The 21616-nt window shown below is 29.2% G+C and overlaps 1 protein-coding gene across 4 annotated transcripts in view; it reads right to left on the bottom strand.

Moving 5' to 3' along the window:
* The window catches only part of LOC107450089 (transient-receptor-potential-like protein), a 202090-nt gene that overhangs the window by 14253 nt on the left and 166221 nt on the right, over positions 1–21616 (bottom strand). For 2 of the 4 annotated variants that reach the window (XM_071187496.2, XM_071187495.2), the window contains 2 exons: positions 20636–21134; positions 8440–8469 (listed from right to left, as the gene is read on the bottom strand). In XM_071187496.2, coding sequence (XP_071043597.1) covers positions 8440–8469; positions 20636–21134 — 529 coding nt within the window. The remainder of the gene's footprint in view (positions 1–8439; positions 8470–20635; positions 21135–21616) is intronic. The other 2 variants (XM_071187497.2, XM_043042127.3) reach the window with 1 other exon arrangement.

Here is a 21616-nt window from a genome sequence, read left to right on the forward strand (position 1 = left end):
TGCTCCCAAGTACTTATTTTTATTAGATTAATATGCGACTATATAAACGTATTTCATTGATAAGCCCTGTTTTATGATAATTTCTTAAATAAGGATTTATTGAACTGTTTTCGATATTTCAGATGAAATTGAAAAATCGTGGGAAATATTGCACTCATATCAAAAACCCATGGTCTATGGCATCCAGGTTTATTATTTAAACACTAATAACTGCATAAATCTCAATGCTTTTCAAAACCAAAAAGAATTCATCGTGACCTACTTATTCAAGATATGATTTTTATGGAGAAAGTTGTCCGCAATAAAATTTATTACAGAATGAGCAATACGTTATTCGTCAGTAATCAATTTTAAAATAAATTATATACATCCCAAAAAAATATGGGTGGGTCCTTAAATTGTTATGAAATTTAACACAACTTGATTTTGGTGTATTTAACCTGTTGAGAAAAAATTGCGATAATTTGTATTAAAGACATGAAAATCTCATCGAAATATGGTAAAAATTTTCTAATATATTTTCAAAAGAATATTTTTCCAAAAATATATACATTTCAATTATCTCGCCAATGACAAATAAATTGTTAATAGTACCAAAATTGCAAAATGAAGCTTGACTTTTTAACTAAATTAGTAAAATGGTAAAGATATAATAATGGAAAAAAAATTTAATCCCTATGCTAACCTTTCGCAAAACTTTTCTGCTTTTTTCTGAAACGCAAAATAGCAACTAAGTTTATACGCCTTTTTTTTTTGTTGCAAAAACAGATACCTATTAACATGCTGATACATGCTTCTTTAATCGAAGCAACCTAATTTTATATAGAACTTGAAATGCATTATACAAGATATTAAAAAATGTGTTACAAAATTGATTTTACCTATAAACAAATTAAAAATTTTTAGAATATGTTGGAATTAATACAAGTTATATTTATATTTTGCTGTGAATAAGTTGCACGCAGAACTTATTTTTCATTTCTATTCCTCATTTTGCTTTTTTGAATAAATGGATTAAATGTTTTAATGAATATATTTTCCTCTTGCTGTTGGGTTAACCGTGGGAAGTTTTTACTGTTTTTTCCTCTCCATGTAACTCCAATTCGAGTTAATTCCATTAAAAGGTCCTCTACAAATGCTAGTTTGTCTCATTATTAAATCCAAGAGTTCCCTTGTATTCTGCGTTGTTTTTAAAATAACTAAACTATGGAGTTGACTATTGACGGTTGTAAACTCGGAATTTGGTCGGATTTTCTAAGCCGCTCTTAGACTGAAATAAAATGCATCTGTTTTAGCATTTAAATTTAAAGTACCGCATAAACGGAAAATGCACAAACTGGCACACATTTATGTGAGTTGGTATGGAGACACTGTTATGTCTTTGACTTAATATTTCAAATAATAGCCAGCACCAATTAATAATCTTACCGTGGATTAAAAAGACAAACCCTGAATATGAATTTTAGTGTGAAAAAAACCCCGGTATATTAAGATCTTGGCGAACAAAGAGCACGGGGCGAGCTCAAATGATCAGAAAGTCGGGTCCCCAATCGTGGTTGTCGAGAGAAAAGTGTTGAACCAAGCAGACTCCTCAATTCTGCTTTTAACATGTCAAGTCTATGGCGGGCTTGTCATACTTTGAATCGAATTTTCTTGTTTAAGAATCGGAGTGATCCATTAAAAAAAAATACTAATAATTTTTTCAATCTTTCCTATCCACGAAAATGTAGGTCAATTTTTTTTTTTATCTTTATTACTTTTTGCAATATTGCCTTTGAAACTCAAGTCAATTTCTACCTTTGAGTAAGGGAGGAAGGCAACTTCCACCCCCAAGAGACATTTGGCCAAGATTAAGATAAAAGTTAAAAATTTTTTTCGCCCTGCTTAACAGTAGTTTTTAAAATAACAAGGCATGTAGAATATACAATACCTATGAATAAAAATATGTACATAAAAATACATATTATACTACAATATATACATTTTGAATAATACACACAGAACAAAAAAGTCATCATTAAATTTTGTGGCTTAATAATAAGTGAAATAAATAAGACAATCAAGTTTTATTGCTTGTTGTTTAGAACAGCAGCAATCAGAAATATTTGCAAGCAAGATAACCAAGCATTGGTGCAGTTTCATTCATTAGCATTTCAAACTGTATGTAGGACTGTTACAAAGCTTTGTTATAAACATATTATTCGCTGATGCTATGGATATAACGATTATTAGTTGTAGTCGTTTGTAATGTAAATGGAAATTATATTTACTTGTAATAGAACCTTAGATTGAATTTGGAAATTTATTAAGGCCATGCAAAATTTTCATGAATTTTCCCGATTTTGTTATTGAGGAGAATATAAATAAATCATTTACTAAGAGTCTATTTTTCTGAAAATTGAGCAGAAAAAGAAAAAAAAAATGCATGGTATGACATCAAAAATAAAATAATTTAAACAAAATCAAAACAAGATTAGTAAAAAGACAATTAAAAGCTCAAAATTAAAATTTTGTAAGATACTGGTTGCAATAAACTGAATTTAAAATGGTTGCACTGAAACTTTAATGTAAAAAAATCTTTTTATGATATACAATAAAATACTTTCTTAATGCTAAGATGTATCCGAGTATTTTTCAAGGTTTATCGATGGCACATAACAGAAAAAATAAATATAAAACAAAAAAAAAAAAAAAATGAATTTATTCAAATTAATTTAAATTACAAACAGTGATTTATAATATCTAAGCTAGATCTTAATTTCAATGATGTACAGTGCGCAAAATTAAAAACGGACCACCCTTAACAATTTTTTATCTAATGATCGGATCTTCGCGTTCTAGGACTCATTCTTAATGAATGAAAGAGGTAACCTTAAATATAATAATTAATAAGTGTAGACGATATTTAAAGTTAAGAAAATCAGGCACAAAAACGTATTTTCTCTGAATAAACATACTTTTTTCCAGCGTATTTGGATTGTTGGCCCCAAAATTATAGGATGTAGCACCAATTCGGGAAATATGGTCCCAATAGTTTGGATCCCTTTGTGTTAATTTTACTTTTTCCGCATTTCGCAGTGCCTCGAGAAATTTGTAAAAGAATTGAAAAATTTTTGCACAAATTTATAAAATTCATTTATCCAAGGATAATTCCATGCAAAAAAATTTTTTTAATGAATATTTATTAATTTTTATTATTTTATTTATTATTAGCTTAAAAATTTTTTAATAGCAATGCATGCAATTTTTATATCATTTTAAAGAAAATAATTTTACATGGCAAAATATAAAGTTTGAGGGAAATCGGTCAAATAGTTCCTGAGAAATCAAATTTTCGAAACACGACTTTTTTGAAATTCGATTTCTCAAGAACTATCCAACCGATTTTACTCAAATTTTGTATTTTGCCATGCTAAATTATATTCTTTAAAATTATTTAAAAATTTGTATACCTTATAATCAAAAAAATTTAGACTATTTTTAAATAAAATAACAAAAATAATAAATATTTATTAAAAATTATTTTTTTGTATGGAATTATCTTTGGATAAATGAATTTTATAATTGTGTGCAAAAAGTTTTCAATTAGCTTCAAGATATCTCGAGATAGGGTGAAATATGCAAAAAGTAGAATTAACTTTGAATCACTCTCTTAATCAAGCTATGGGGACCATATTTCCAGATTGCGGCCACCCCCAAATAGAGCGTTCGCCTTTCAATGAGGTGAACTGGGTTAGAATCCCAGCGATGACTGGTAGATGAGAATTCGGAATCCGCCTTGCACCGACCACAGTGCTGACGTAAAATATCCTCAGTAGTAGACGGATCATGGGTAAGAATCCCCTTGACGTCAGGCTAACCGTGGGAGATTTTCCTCTCCTTGTAAGGGAAATGCGAGTTAATTTCATCAAAAAGTCCTCCACGAAAGCAAATTTCCCCCAATACTTGGTCCAGGAGTTTCCTTGTCTTCTGAAATTGGGTTCAAAATTACAAGGCTATGGAATTGAACATTGGTAGTCGTAAACCCAAAAAATTGGGTCAGCTGTTCAACGATGGTTTTAAAATAAAAATAAATTTCAGGGGTCAGAAATCCGAATCCATCGAAAAAAAGGTATGTTTATTCAGAGAAAGTACGTTTCTGTGTCTGATTTTGAAATTTAAAATATCGTATATTCTAATTAATTAGCATATTTGAAGTCATCCCCTCGAACCGTTAAGTTTGAGTTCTAAATCGTGAAAATCTGATTATTAGATCTATCCTGGGCAGCCTGTTTTTTATTTTGTGCATTGTACAACAGATTTAGTCCAATAAAAAACTAAAGGAAAACCCGTATTTGTATCATCATTGCAAATAGTTTTGTCTATAGTTTTTCAAGATTGAAAATGTGGAATTTTGAAATCTTTTAAATGAAAATTGTTTATGGTTGGTATGAATTTCCATTATGGTTACTTTTGATATGCTGCTGTGATCCTTCTCTATTTTTTATCATTAAAAGTGGTGCATTTTTTTCATAAAATATCAAACGGTCGTTTATATTTTCATCTTCAGAACAGCCATTAAAAATATTTTTAAATACAATCTTCGATACACTGTCTACGATCCGTTTAAATTTGTAGCGTTCGTTTAAAAAGATAATAAGAATTTCTTAATTTTAATTAAATGAAATCGCTGCAAAACTTTTGAAACAAGTGAAATTTGAACTTTTAAGACGTTTTCCAAATTTTCTGGTAGGTAGTCTTAAAAAGAAAAATTTAGATATACTTTTGTAGTTTTACATATCGCTAGTTATAATATTTTCTATTTTAACATCAGTTCAAAGTCAATAAAGCCTGAACAACTTGCTTTGAAATGTACATTAAAAATTGAAATTGTGCGACACTTACTTATATGCAAGTTAAATACAGAAATTAAAAAAAATCAAGTAATTATCAGCATTAAGTTTGTTAATTACATTTGCTTGTTTCTAGAAATTAAAATCAGAAATTCCTTCAAAAAACCTCTCTTTATATTCTCATAATTATAAAACTATATTACATAAAGCAATACAGCAAATAACAGTTGTAGGCCAAAGGGGTCATAGAGGTTAAGGACATGACCAGCTGCATGATGGTGCGAATATTTGGTCAACATTGCGCTCTAGCTGCCTTTACTTTTCACACAGTGATTTTAGTGAGTTATGGATTTTATCGGACAGCCTTAGTCCAATACGATATTTAAGTGTCTGTTCCTCTGCAAGCGATTAAAGCAGCGTTTCTATTCGACACAAACTAGGGACAATCTCTAAGAATCACGATGTCAACCAAAAATGGATCCCATCACAAGTGGATATTCGCTGTAATGAGGTAGCGAATGGATTGGAGAAGAGGGCAGTGAAGGCACAACAGTGACTGACTTCTCACTTATTTGTCGGGAACTTTGTTCCATTGAAAGATCCAAGCTTCATCTATCATGGCGTATACCGCCTACACACCACTAGTATTATAGGACACCCCCTGGTACCCCACTGGATATTAAAAGCTCCCAAGGAACCCAGACTGTTTTGTCTAGATTTGCAAGTGGCCATCTTAAGTGCCTTACTTTTGAGGGAGGCAGCGAGATCTTCCCGACTTGAAAAAAATGCTGAGTTCAACCAGCTTCGCTGGAACATATTTTGGTTTACCTTAGACTTTCTAAGGGAGATTTTACCTTAGATCCATTTTTTCTTGTACATTTTCTTGAGGTCAGCGACCTTCTGGAGCTTATCCGACATATGTCAGATAAGCAACAATTAAGAGGATAAGCAACAATAGCAACAACTTCCCATACAAGCTGATACCCATCCATCTGAAGCTGTATGGGCTTTCAGCCTCTCCCGGGGATTGAATACCGGACGTAGACTGTAAAAAGTTTCCGATCAAATAACGGTAAAAGTATCAGCCCCCTGAATGCCAACACTTTTATCTTAAAATTCATTTAACCGGAACATGGTACCGAACAAAAATTATGATACATCATAATTTTTACAGAAGTAATTACCGTAAAATCACTGAATCTCTCTAATTAGTTAAATATTACTGTAAAAATTTCGGTGTAATATTTTACGGTAAAATAAATTTTACGGATGAGGCACCCTAAGTGCCGGTACTTTATACCGTAATTTAATCCGGAATTTTTATACAGTGTACTTCATCAGATATAAATTTCCTCACTTGTTAATAGTTTTTTCCTTTCCTTTCTTTTCTTTGCCACGAATGAATCCATTTCTTTCAAGAAAGTATTGTCAATGAATAACAATTTATCAAAGTTTTCTATTTTGCACCTTTCATGAAAAATTACTTGACTTTTTCCCTCGATTATTTGTTTTTTTTCATGAAATTCATGGAGTTATATTAATTTAAAATTATAGTTAAAAAACGCATAGAAAGTTGTGGGTAAGCTTATGCTTTTTTAAACTATGAAATATATTTCTAATAAAATTTTGCTTCGAAAACATAATTGTCTAATGCAATTTTTTATCATTGCACATGCTTTTATTCAACACATGACGTCAGTATACATGATTTGCAAAAATTATAGAAATTTTTCATGAATAATAATTTATTCCTTATACTTTTTACAGAATTAAACACTCAAATACAACATACATGCGTTAAGGGAATAGACGACAATCATGCATAAAAATGATTTTTGTTTGCTTCTGAAACAACTAAAAAATTCACGTATCATCAAAACAAATAATCTATTCCCTTAATGAGATCAAAGTTTTATGTCTAAAATGTTTTTAAATTTGTAATATTGTGCAAATTCTGCTTACTTCTTTTAGTGCAAACAAATTGAAATTTATAATTTTTATTTCTAACTCTATTTTTAATTGGGACTATAAATTAAAAGACGAAAATATCAGATGACTTTTGAGATATTTCTTTAAATTATGTATTGAATATTATTATAATACGTTAATTTTAATTTGAATCGCATATATTGAAAAATTTATTGAAATTGAAAAGTTCGTGTAGTGAAAAATTCGAATATATATTGAAAAATTCATGACACTATAAAATATGTTCGAAAATATTTGCATCAAAATGATTAAAAGTATTTTTAATTATACTCTCAGGTAGGTGCTCAAATTCGTACCCATCAATTGTGCTCAGTCTTGGCACGCAAGTATATTTTAATATAAAACATAGATACGTGTCAAAATATGTTCCTATTTTGTTGAAATAAAAGTAACTTAAAACTGAAATTGTAGTGAAAATGTGCAGACAATTTTAAATTGGAAGAGCAGTATCGGTTTTATAACTTTTCGATAAATGAAAAAAATGTTTCATTTCTAACTAGGAATATCATAAAATTAGTCAGCATCACCAACCAGTGCCATGCATGGTTTGTAATCTTTCGATTTAAATCTTTAAAGGTATGCAAAGGAATTTGGAATATGTTTTAAAAATTTTCATTGTACTATTTAATTAACGAATAGGAAAAATATGCCAATAAATCCTTTAAAATATGCAAACGTATTTTCAAGGTAAGTTTGGCAGGATTATTTTTCAAAGACAGTTTATTTTTAAAAAATCATGTTTCTATAACTTAAGTAGCCAAATAAAATGTATCTCTTTTATTATTTTTAATTCTCTTTGTATATAATTTTTTTTATTATCATATGTGATATTTTTTTATTATCATATGTGATTATTATCATATGTGATATCATATGCGATATCACATGTGATATATCATAGGTTTATATTTCTAATAAGATATTCGCTATATGCTATTAGTTCTAAATTATACATTTTATAAAATTCAGAGCTTTCTCTTGAAGCACTACTGAAGCTTCTTACTTAATCAACACACATAAAAATTCAAACAAGCATACACACAACACTATACAAACATTAGCATTAATGGGAAATCTCTTACACAAACACAAACTAATTCAATTCACTATGGCACTAATACGCATCAAATTAAAACGTTTTTAGAGTCTGAAAGTCATGCGTAATTTGCATGCGTCTAGTCACAATTTATTGATATATTCCATGTAAAAGAAATTAGTGATTAAAGATCCTTACTTTCATATCCAAAATTTTTAAAAACAGCAATCAGTCATGAGTACTTTTGCTTGCTTTTTAAAATCCCATTAGTTTTTGGAGCTATGAAACACGAAAAACTGATCTAACAATCATTTTCATTTGATATAATTTCTTGGCCAAAAGTTGTATACATGAGTAATGGACCTTGAATCTTCTATTTCTTTAACATAGAATATATGTAACATCTGAGTTGTTTCTAAGCAAAACTTTTCTATTATATTTTAAGCAAGCTTAACAAATGTATGAAAGGTACACTTAGTAATTAGCACAATCTTCTGGTACAAGCACAGTGAAAAAGAAGTAAGATTTTAAGCGATACAGTTGCAAAAGAAATAACACTGATAAAGTTTAAGATTCACTCACAGACTTATTCCTTGATATCCTACACCGGGGCTAAAAAAATTGAAAAATTTCAGAATTATTAATGCCGTTCTTCTATTTATATGTTAAAAAAATTATTTAGATAATTAATTATACATAAATTAGTACAGTGATCTAACACAATAGTAATGACGTGAAGTTTTTGTTATTTATTTTGACTAAGTCTAAGTTATGGATGAAATTTGGAAACATGAAGTTCAAGTTAAAAAGATTTTTTTCGTGTTCATAAAAATTAGTAGAATAACTTCATTGCACGAATTGAGTAAAAAGGCACATTTTAAGGGCTATCAGTCAAAATTGGTTAAGTATAAGAACCTGATATATGTTTTTTTCTTCGTATATTACTTACATTTTAAGCTTACAGATTAAAAAGCAGTATAACCAACTCTCAAATCCTAATAATAGATAAAAAAAGTAGATTATACTGTCGCTTCAAAGTAAAGAACGGATAAATATGTGATACTTTAATAAGGAAACATAATAGTGTAAAGTTTGTTTCAAAATCATGACTAATATTTAAAAAAATTATATTATATATAAAGCTTTTATGGAAATTGAATTTTGTATTTTACATGATATAATTTGGAGTTAGATGAAGTTTACTGGAAAAATGATCTATTTAATACTTTGAAATAAGAATAACATTGAAATATATTTAGTTAGAAAAAGGGGTTTTGTGGTATAAAGCAATATAATTTAAATTTAAAAGGAATTAGATAAACATAGATGCAGTGAGAGACTCTTGCTTTGCAATTATTTTTCAACCCTCCAGCAGGGGCACGTATGCGATGAATATGTTTCTGTAAATGTGGCAAATTCCAAGTGTTACTTGTAAAACTTAGGATTTACTACATCGGCTTGGTAAAATTCAGAAGCATGTTTTAATATGATTTCATTTCGGACTTTTACCAACCCTTTGCGGCAAAACCTAGGAGTTACCAACTTCTTTGGTAAAATCCCAAAACGAAGAATTACTTATGATAGAATTTTCCATTCAAAGATATATTTTTGATTCACAGATATATTTTTGTTCAAGGTACCGATGTACAGTGCGTCCCCAAAAGGTTAAATCATACTTTAATTGAAAATATAAATTGCAAAACTGATCAAAATAAGGTATGATTTAAGACTATATCAATTGAACTGTCTTATAATTAATTTTCAAAGAGCTTCAAGAAAGGAAAAAAAAACAATCCAATATTTATGCCATTTCGCAAATAATTTCCCATGTGAATAAGTTGAACTGATGCACAAATTTCTCTACAATTAAAGAGACATCAATAATTTTTAAAAATAATTCTGGCAATAAGAGAAAAATAATCATTTCTCAGAAAGAAAATAAAAATTATGAAATTTAAAAAATAAGAAAAGTGTAGTGTGTTTTTCTTTAATGCTACTACTTTAACAACTCTTACTACTTGTGATGTCATTATAGGCATTACATATTCCTAGATTTTAAATGTCTTTCATTTTATAAATTTAATCATTCTTTATCTCTTTATTAAACAAATAAATCAGTTAATTAGTTTAAATTAAATGTTATAAAGAGTGAATGCATATTGTCTCATTCTCAATAAATATAACGGCTAACTTTTAATTTCAATGCAAGTGTATAACTAATTATAATTCAATGTCACGACAACTGAGCGGCAAAATCTATTTTTAACCTTCCTTTCTTCAACTACATTAGCTATTAGTTTATACTTTATTAAGTTTACTTTAATTTCCCATGAACGTTTCAGCCTTACATTTTCAGCCACATTATTTAAATATTAACATGAGATATCGTGAGGTTGGTTAAGTCTTTACTTTTGGTTGTGTCTCTCTTCGATAAGGCGCCAATAATGGATCACTTCTGTACTCCAAAAGGGTTAATTAAATACTACTTTTGAATAGGTTCCTGATCAAGCAGGTCTTGGGGGATTTATCTCTCATGGTTTGGGTCCCTATTTATATTATCATGCAAAGTTTATTATTTTGCTTGAAAAGTCATTTGAATAAAATATACTTTTAATTTTGTATCTCGAGCTCAATAACTACTACTGAATAAAGGCTTTATATTGATTATTTTTTTCTTTTTCATCATCTGCTTCAATCAGACATCATCCATTAATTTTTTTTTATTTCTGCATTAGTCAACAAAAATCCATCTACTTCAATTAATTAATCTACAAAAAATGCCACATTAATTTTGTATCTCGAGCTCAATAACTACTGCTGAGTAAAGGACTTATATTGATTATTTTTTTCTTTTTCATCATCTGCTTCAATCAGACATCATCCATTAATTTTTTTTTATTTCTGCATTAGTCAACAAAAATCCATCTACTTCAATTAATCAATTTACACAAAATGCCACATATTCTTTACTACATTACTTGTTACAGCAAGGTTGACTGTTATGGCACTTTTAATTACAAATTACAAAAACTGCACTACTCTACAATAATGAAAGATACACCTTCAGTTTTTGGCATTTATTTAAATTTCTCAAGAAACACTTAGAGGATTATTTTGTTACTTTAGAAGTAATTAGTTCATGCGATTTTTCATACTTAGCAATAAGCTTAAAATTTTCGAAGGTTTGAGAGACCGATAATAAATGCGTAAGAAAACAAGTATTTTTGAACTCACTACGCTAGAAAATCAAGCAATAAGCTTGTAATTTGTATCAAGAACATTGGTTATTATTTTCAGTGACAGTATAAAACTTCGTAAACCTAGCTTAAACACTTAAGGAGATATGGACTTTTGTATAAAAAACTAATTATTTGCTTTAAATTTTAATAATTAAGTTTCGTTCCATAAATTTTTAAGATAAGTTTACAAAATTTTATGTAGTTATTGCGAATAACAATCAAAGTAATCGATACAAGTTACAGGCTGATTTCTTGATTTTCTGGTATAGGATGTTCAAAAATACTTGTTTTCTTGCATAATTTACCGTCGGTCCCTTGAACCCCGGAAAATTTCGGCTAGGTTTGAAAAATCAAATGAACTGAACAACTCTAAAGTTTCAAATTAATCCTCTAAATATTTCTTGCGAAATAATGTCAAAAACTGTCCCTTCGATTATTGTAGATAGTGCACGTCATCTGATGTGCACAAACGCATTTTCGTAGTACAGTTTTTGAACAGTTAAATTTTTTTAGTCCTCCCCCCCCAACTAAAGAAAGTTTTTTTTTCAAATTCAGGCACACTTATTTATTATCAAATTCTTTGATGCTTTAAAAATTCTCTTTGCAAAACCTGAGTGCAACGATTTTAATTTACAAAACTTAGAGCTTGCTTATTAAATTTAGTAAACTCGCCATAATGTCAGTAGTAACGGCTATCCCAGCTTTTGGATCGAATCTATTTTCAATTTATCAATATCAGGTATTTTTACTTTAACATGTCTGAGAGTAGGTTTTTGCTAAGTTTTAAAAGACATATTCTTCATCTTCCTTGCCTGATTCTCAATTCCTTCTTTAGCTGTCCCTTGAAACATCCTTATGTCAGAGCATATATCTGGTTCTTTTGTTTTTCAATTTGAATTTCAGTATCCACTTCCATCGTTATGCATGGTTAATTTTAACATGTATTATTATTATCTTACGATTGTAAAGTAACTGTTGATTTGAGATTAGTGCCACCATCTTCTATATTAACTGTGCATTCATTATTAATATTTATGCTTTTTTTAAGCCTTCTGCAGTGGCCATGCTACTAATCAAAGCACGTTGCAAAACGGAGTTAGCAAACTCAGCTTCAAAGGACAATCATAGCTTCATAAGGTGAATATTTGATTTCCTCGTTATAATCTTTATTTAACCTTTCTTGAGCAAATTTTATTATTTCCTACCACTTTTCCGTCTTATTGTGTTTCCATACACATATTGCAAAATGGTCTCAACATCTTGGTTCGCCCGTTCTACAGAACATTAGGATTGACTGTGTCTTGGCTTACAGTGAACTATTTTTATATCGAATATACATAAGATATACTATTATTATTATTTTGATTGCACTATTTTTATCAAATTTTACATAAACTCTATATGATCTGGTGGCAAAATTCCTTCCCATTGTTGGACTGAAGAATACTAGGGCTCCAAGCTGTTGAAATATTCAGAATGTGATATGCTAGTTCTTTTACTGGGTAAGCTTCGCAGTAAGACGAATTTTGTAAGCTGATCTAGCTACACTAAACTGAATTTCCTATCTCGATTAGGATTATACTGCATATCTATAAGGTCGACTTGACATCGAGAATTCCTTTTGCGATGCTTAATTAGTTTGATTACAATTCCTTTCTTTCATATTTTTAATTTTTTTCTCACATGCTTCACATAGTCTGAAATACGTGGCGGTAGATTCTATTGTTAGATTCTTAGACTTGCGATTTAAATCCTTAATCATACGAGTTCTTCTCCCTTGACCAACTGTGATATGCGTCGTGTATAATGTTGAAGATTTCATTAATCGTAACACAATATAGGATTTCTGCTTTTTCTGCAGATAGTGCATAGTACAATAAGTTTGTCCTCTCCTCCAACATTTAGAGTGTCATAGCAATTCAAACTTCTGTTCGGAACTGTTTGTTTTTTCTTCACACATTTCGCTTTTTTAACTTCATTTATTAAACAAGTATGGTTGTCATTTGTTAAATAAAAGCTGTGTCGTCTTTATTTTTTATAGCCGCAAAAAATGCCGTAAAACATTTTTCGTATTTCCTATCAATCAAGTGAATTGAATTCTAAGTGAATTCAAACGATTCTAAGTGAATTGAAAACAATAGGAATGACGTAGTGTCATGCAAAATATCTGGCCACAAATAGAGTGATAGAAGCCTTATACTATGATAGAAGCCTTATACTCGAATTCGGGATGAAGAGGAATATCTATGTGTATGTTTCATGAAAATTAAAAACGAAAAATATTTTAAAGTGGAAACAAATACTTTTATTTTAGATCATAGCTACCTATGCTTATTTGAATTCGCTCGAAGCTAAACTGCAAATGGCTAAAATAAGTAGGGTCAGAAATAGACTATTGTCGCGACAGAATTTGCGTTCGGTGGCTTATTTAAGATCGATTTAATCCCCTCGTTTCGGACGTTTACCTGAACGTGTTGGTAACTCCAAGGGCAATTTCACAAGAGTGTGAATCTGAACATCAAAATTTCAAATTTAACAAAATGTTGAGCATTGTAAAACATTTTCAAAGCTTGAACTATCTAGTTCAATAGAGCACTGAATTTTAAATTATATATTGTTTCATTAAAATAGTCGTAACAGATGTAAAACTCCTTCCATGAATTTTGTGGATAGAAATATATGTAGAAATAGACTTTTTTCAAAAATGTTTTCTAATTTATGGTTTTTTTGTTAAAGAGCAATTGAACCCATAAATGTTAGTCAATTACCCAAAAATATTAATTTTCTGAACTCAGCATGAAAATTTCTGTTGGGAACTTCTCGAAATTCGTATCTTTTGCTTAGATTAAAAATATTTAATTGCTGAATAAATAGAATTATAATTCTGAAGTACAGAAAATTCCGTGGTAGCTGACTGACATAAGTACACAGTAGCTTCGAATAGCATTTCATAAGTACACAGTAGCTTCGAATAGCATAAGGAAAAATTACTATGGAGAATGTACAATGTAAAAAAAGTTTTATAAAAATTGAGCAAAAATGAGTCAAAATAGGTCTGAAACTAATAAGAGACGAATTTGAAAACCCCATGCATTCAAAACTGAAACATCATGTACTCATTTTTGAGCAAAATGTATGTGACGTGTGAAAGAGATGATATTTGGCTGTTGGCAGGATTCGAACCGAGTTCATAGTAAGATTGTTTAATTTCCATAGCTGTACACCCCAGTCCTGGAGAGTTGATAAGCTTTACATAGTGACCGTAGTAATGACAAATCATAGCCTTTATTCCATTCATTTACAAGTTTTTGCGATATAGCAAAATAAGCGAAAAAGAAGTTAAAGTTACTGATCTCCTGACTAAGTTAGGCACCACATTTTCCAAACTGCAACCCTCTGTACCGTTGAAATTGGAATTAGTATGTCATTGCGGCGGTTACTATATAAAGTTTCCTAGTAAATCTCCCTGGATGCGGGTGTTCAACTAAGGTGGTTAGAGCATCCTATTAAGAGCTCCGAAGTCCCTGACTTGAATCCTGCAGGTAGTTAGCCAACGAATATATCCCTCAAGCATTTCTCCCTTCAAATGCATTTTTCTTAAAAATGAGTATACGCTATTTCAATTTTAATACATGGGGTTTTCAAATTCGAATATTATTTTTTTCGGAGCTACTTTTCATTTCGTTAAAGACATTTTACTTTTATTGTATAATAATTTCCGTTTACACTTACTACATATAGGGTAGATTTTTAAAAGTTATACATTATTTATCATAGATTTTCCTATGCTTTTTTTCTTGTAAAATAGGGTATTTTAATGATATAGCACTCCTCATTTCAAGGGCATCAAATGGTGTATTGCCCAGGGCACAAACATTTTCCACTGAATATTTCAGAGTTCAATTAATTCAGTTTTATTTTAATATTATAAACAACTTTATGTATTGCATTTTGAAACATAATTTTTAATTTCTTCTTTCCATTAGGATATTAATGAAATTCAGAAGGGAGAATCAGTTACAATTTATTTTTTAATTAATGCCATTCTTTATTCTAGAAATACTTTAAAACTCAATAAATATGATTTTCCGATAGCTTATACGATATGATGTAACTTTATTTAAAATAATATGATGCATAAATATGCAGAATAGTTCTTCCAAAAAGATTACATTAGTGTCAGTCAAACACTTAACTTTTTCCTTTTAAATTATTCGAGATTAATTTTGGAAATTTAATGATATCAGTAAATTCAGCTAAAAAAATTATAGATCTATAAAATATATAATAAATCTATAAAATATAAAATATAAATCTATAAAATATAAAAATGTAAAAATAATAAATTTTGTGGGAAAAATCTATTTAAAAGTAATTAAAGCAAAAATATTTTGTGCAGTCTGTAACAAATTACGAATTATTTTGCTTTGTGAATGGCAGTCAGTTAGTTACCTGTTGAATAAATCTTGAGTAGGTTTAATTACTTTGTATGCATGAAATATAAATCAATGTGAATTCGACTCATTATCGCTAAAGCCATATTTTTAAGGTTATTAATACTGCCCATTTAAAATTTAGACATAGTTTACGTACGACGCTGATTATGTACTACACAAAAAATTGGATATTATGATGAAACACGATTAATATACCCTGTATTGCACAACCTGTATCACCTGTATTGAGAATCTTTAATCATAAAGATTCTCCTTATTTTGTTTTAGTCATTTTTGATTTACAAGGTATATTTACTACTGCAGTTTACAAAAATATACACATTAAGCACACAGATGCAAAATTACTGTAACATACCTTTAGCGCAAAGAAACTATAATTTACTCCAAAATTTTAACTACTCATCATTCTCGTATTTGTATTTAGGAGATGTATATTTACAATTTATATGGTATTTAAATGGAATTTAATCGCCATAATCTTTAAAAAAAAGTATTGGGTGCCAGGCTTTACCCTATCAGCAAAGTGAAATCCACGGAATTCAAACATTAGAACACTTGTGGCAACTTTAAATATGTAAATATGCAGGGTGTTCCGTTAAGACCACCAAACATGTTCATTAATAGAATCCTTATCAAGAATGAAAACAGAAGAATATGCTCTTTGGCAAATTACTATATAACCAAGGGGAAAAAATGATATAGAAATCTGACAAATCACAGCACAGGAAGGTGAATGTAATAAACGTAGAAGCAGGTTTAGTTGGAAATTGAAATTTCAAGGTGATCTTAATAATCATCTTTCAACTCATATCTGTTTCCTCCCGCTATCGAACTTGATTTGTTTATCAAATACGCTTTCCTGTACGTTTTCCTTTTTTCCAAATACGTTGCAATCAGATTTCGATAGCGTTTTTGTTTTTTCCTTGGTCAAGTATCAATTTACGACTCCCAATTTGTATACTTATTGATCTTCATTTTTGACCAGGATAATAAAATTATATTATAAAAAGTAGTTTTAGCGAAACACCATGTATACTGTCTGATTGTTATGACTTTTTGTTTAAATCTGCCAATACTATACTATTTACTGTCATGAGTTTCATCTCAAAATTTAAATGGAATATTAAAAATAGCTTCAGATGTATGTGTTTTTTTTAATTTCTTATCTTTAAAATCATAAAATAAACGTGATGGTTAAAACATGATTAAAATAGCGTTATTACAAATTTTTTAAAAATACCAAAATTTGTAATTAAAAAGGAGCCTAAGAATTGAAGCAATTAAATAAAGATATTGGAGAAATTTGTAACTCAATATTTTCTGTTAAAAACAGCAAAAGCATTACTTAGCATTAATTTAAAAAAAATAATTATTTTTTATTTTCAGTAAAAAAAAATGAGGGAATGTTTCAAGCGTGAAGTATAAAAATTTATTTTTTCAAAAATAACACTATTGAATCAACTCTCTAAACCACTCAAGCATGCAAAAGAAAAAGTCTTTCTTTCACTCTTAAGCCCCGCTTGACCAAAACTTTAAAACAAATTTATGCATACCCCATAAGTCAAATACAAATTCTGGTCTTTATCACGCAACATTACAAAAGCTAAAACAAAATATACAGCAGATATGAACAAAACATGCAAACAGAGAGAGGTGAAGCTCCAAAAAAACAAATGATATAAAATCTGTATTCTTCGTTTCTTAAAATAAAAATATGAACTAACGATTTCATTCAAGACATCTATTTCGTTTTTATAGTTCAATATTTAAATATTAAAATTTTCAATTAGAAAATTCTGCAAAAATTTTATTCATTTATTCTTGTTAGTTTATTTAACTCAATGACTTTCAAGACTACTCAGTGTATTGCTTTAACTTATCAATATTTTTTAAATTAGAGTTAATTTTTAAATTGTATGTGGTGTGCAAGTTGAGAAACTAAAATAATTTTTACTAAGCAGCTGATAATTCCTTTAGGGGTAATTATTTTTCAGTGTGGAATTATCTTATGATCTTGAATCAATGAATTATGAAATGATCTTGCATGATCTTATGATTCATACACTATTAAAAACAAAGCACTCGTAAATTAACACTTCACTATTTAACACACTATTTAACTTATTTGTCGTAACTAACCAGTGAGGGATATCTTCAGAAGATTTTTTTTCTCCTTTCAAGTGATCCAAGATGTTGAATTTAGACCACAGCAAAGGTATGTTAAATAAAAAAAGTTACTTTCAGTTTTTAATTACGTATGAAGCAAAATAGTTAAAAAATGTCTATAAATCAGTAAATCGTGAAAAGTAAAATTTAGTAAGAAAAATCTAATAATTGCATTAAAAATTTATTCATATTCATAGTTTAGTTTTCTTCATTTTACCATATATTTATTCCTTTTATATTTCAAATTCAGTCAAAGAATAGATAATAGAAATTATTTGAATTTTCACACTGAATAAAAATTCTGGTGCAAGACAGGATGAATAATTTGGAAAGTCTGCAAATGAAATGAATCTTATAAACTTTAAAGTGGCATATTGCTTAAGAAATAAAAAAAAACAGGCATTTATCAAAATATTATGAAAATATATTTCTAAATATGGTTCTTAGTTATTATCTAAATTTTCGTTATTTTAATCATGAAATGTTCTTTCGATCATGAACAAAAAGGTGTTACATCATTTGTCCACTAATTTGATTGCATCGAAAATAAAATCTATTAAAATAAATCCAAAGAATGCATTTTTTTCGTTTTAAATGCTCAATTTTTTATTTAAAATGATAATTTTTTCCATTCCTTTTTCCTTTGTTTCCACTTTCCAAAAATGTAAAAACTACATATTTCTTATTCCAGCACTTTCTAACAGAGATAATGGATAAAAGGTAAACTATAAAATTAATCTTATAACTATCCGGTTTCAAGTTTTTAGAGGTTAAAAATTTAAACATTCGTCACAATGGAATTTGTAATAACACAAATGAAATTCGTGAGCCTCGAAAATTGCATTATATTAGCTCAAAATTCCACTATTTAACGAGGGTAATTTAGAATTATATAATAATTCAGAATAATTTGTAACAAATTTGGAAATAGATATTGTTTTATCAGATATCAATCACGAGCAAATCAGATACTGCTTTTAAACGGGGCATCTATAAACTTTTTATGCAATATCGTGGAAGGTACGCATGTTTGAAAAAGTTCAAGACTAGGAATTTGTTCATTGTTTTCGCTATACAAAATCATCTGAATATAGTTCCATGGTTGAATGAGTCACGTGATAATTTCATGAAGTGTGGAATCAAATTCAATTGCGACCGACGTTCTGAAACAAATTTTTTATACACGTCTCTATACTTTTGGAAAAACCGATTCAATTTTGATAAATCGGTATCTTAAATCACAATATAGGGGGCATTTTAAGCACTCCTTTAAATTCACACCTTATTAAATAACGGGTGAATTAAAACATGTTTAAGTTAAATTTGAACCACATTACCATGTAATAAAATTTAAAGAAAATTACATTGTAGTATAGTTTATCTTCACACCGTATTGAAGTTGCAACAAATGTGTGCGATATAATGTTTCAACGTGTACCAAAATTTCGTACAATACATGAAAATCTAAGAGGATTTATCAGTTTGCGCATTTAATAAAATTTTTCAAAGGGTGTAAATTTAAACTTATAAAAATGAAAAAAAAATGTGGTGATTTTATCGTTAATGGGATGTTAGGAATACCACGTATACTACATTTAAGTGAATAATAAAACAATAGAAGTAGTATAATATTAGTATTACGTAATAATATAATTAATATAATTATATTATTACTCATAACTATAACAATAAATTTAATAACTTTTATTATTGATTTGGTCTTCCCTTATACGCGTCAACAAAAAAAAATTTTTCAAAAATTTTAGAGATTATATAAAATTTTCGGTATACATTTGGTAACAAGAAGCTTTACTGTGTGCTAGATAACAGTTTAAGTCAAGTTTGAGACTACTAATTGGAGGACACAAAATCACTTTACCTAGAGTGCTGACTTAGCGTAACATGCAGTTTTATTTATTCTTCAGTTCTTCTCACCAATTAGAATGGGAAATGCCATATACCACATTAAAAAGAGCTTAACTGATTTATTTTGTTAAAGTATTCAAAACTTATTGTTTTATTTAAAATAAATTAAAAACAAAAACCCTCAGAAGTGGCACAAAATGTTGCTACAAAATAATGATATTTTAAGAACTTAGAAGAAGATCATGTTTACATTAATACACATTCCGTACTTACAACCGAGTATAACATGCTCTCCAATGAACAAATCTTGCTTGCAAAATATCATTCAAGATATTTTCCCAACAAGCTCTAGATTTGAAAATTGATTTTCGAAGTTTAGGTGATTCAGACTTAAAATTTAAATTAAAATTAAAAAAATCAGAAATAAATTTGTTTTAGTTATCGCTTAATAATGCGTCAATCTTTAAAGATTTCTATAACTTTTCTCAATGACGCATTAAAAACGCAATGAACTTATCCAGCAACATTGAACGCTTAATGGGAAAAAACCAACCAACATTCAACACTTTATGGAGGAAAAAAAAACAAGTGTCTGTCTCTAATTGTCCCTCTGTGCAAAAGTAGCCAAACATTGTTCGTCAATTTAAATTGATGGGTGAAGTTAAACTAACTAAATTAGTTTTAACTCTTTTAATCCGTCTTTTTTATTGACCACCGTACTAATTCGGAAGTATTTTGATAACGTTCAGTATTCGGAAGTATTTTGATAACGTAAGTTTTTTCTTCAAAATATTAATTCTCATTTACCGAATGTGTAAGTTTTTATTACTTTATTTTGACAAATATTCTTAACTTATATTTAAAGTTCATTGATTACGGAATTTGCCATGTTAATTTTTTCTTCTAAATATTAATTCTCATTTACCGAGTGTAAGTTTTTATTACTTTATTTTGATAAACACTCTTAACTTATATTTAAAGTTCATTGATTACGGATTATGCTATGTTAGTTTTAGAATCACAAACGCAATAAAATAATTGTATACTTACGTCATGAAAGGTTCGCTATTTTGATTGCAGTTCCCCGCCGTAGAAGTAGTTCCATTATCTTGTCGGACTTGACAGCTTTCATCGAAGTAATCCGCATACCAGTAGAGTTGGTTCAAACCGCATGCGAAAGATGTTAAAATTAAAAAGAATATGAAGAGAAATTTTGCAATATCCACTATCATGCAACCAAGTGATATCTGCAGAGGTCCCAGATGGGGATTCGTTTGAAACAAGTAAATTATCCTTGCAAAACTAAAAACATTTGCTACGGCAAACACTCCTTCTGCTATCAAAGTAGGATCATTATCAGGCCAATGATGTCTCTCCATGACTCTGCTGCCATAATAATCACTATGGATTTGGAAGAAGGCAACAGCTTTCAGAGAAAAAGTTGCAAGATAAAATGATAACATGATGAAATCTAACCAGTTCCACCACTGTCGTACGTAAGCTTTTAAGCCTTCTTCCCAAAGTTGCTTGCATTCAGCCCACACCATTCCTGTAGAAAAAAATATATAAATCATTAAGCTTTATTCTTGTAAGCAACAATATTATTTAAAAGATTTAACGTCCTGAACATGAAAAGCATATTTTAGCATTGCAAGGAAGAAAAAAGTTTCATTCGGGGCATCATAGCTTAGTATACAGATTGACAAGGTCACAAGTCAGTCAATAACACTTTAAAACACCCATTTAACACTTTGGAGCATTCTTCAGTTGTGACTTGGAGCTCGGTAAGCAGCGCATCTTTACACCTGTACATTTACTCCTGTGCAACCCAGGGTTACTCTCTGAGTTGCTTCATTTGAAGGCCTGCTTTGTTCATTACAATCTATTTGTTTTCTTGTACTGAGAAGACGCAGGCATGTATTTCGAGACTTTAGTATTTCCCGAATGCCCCCTATAGGGGCTGGGCGGTGTTAAGTTAAATCAAATTAACACTTTAGAGTAGTTTATACATTCCCCCTTACTTTGAGGGTC

The sequence above is a fragment of the Parasteatoda tepidariorum genome, chromosome 11 (assembly GCF_982258835.1).
Source record: "Parasteatoda tepidariorum strain Cologne lab strain chromosome 11, Ptep-v5.0, whole genome shotgun sequence".
NCBI classification, from domain to species: domain Eukaryota; kingdom Metazoa; phylum Arthropoda; class Arachnida; order Araneae; family Theridiidae; genus Parasteatoda; species Parasteatoda tepidariorum.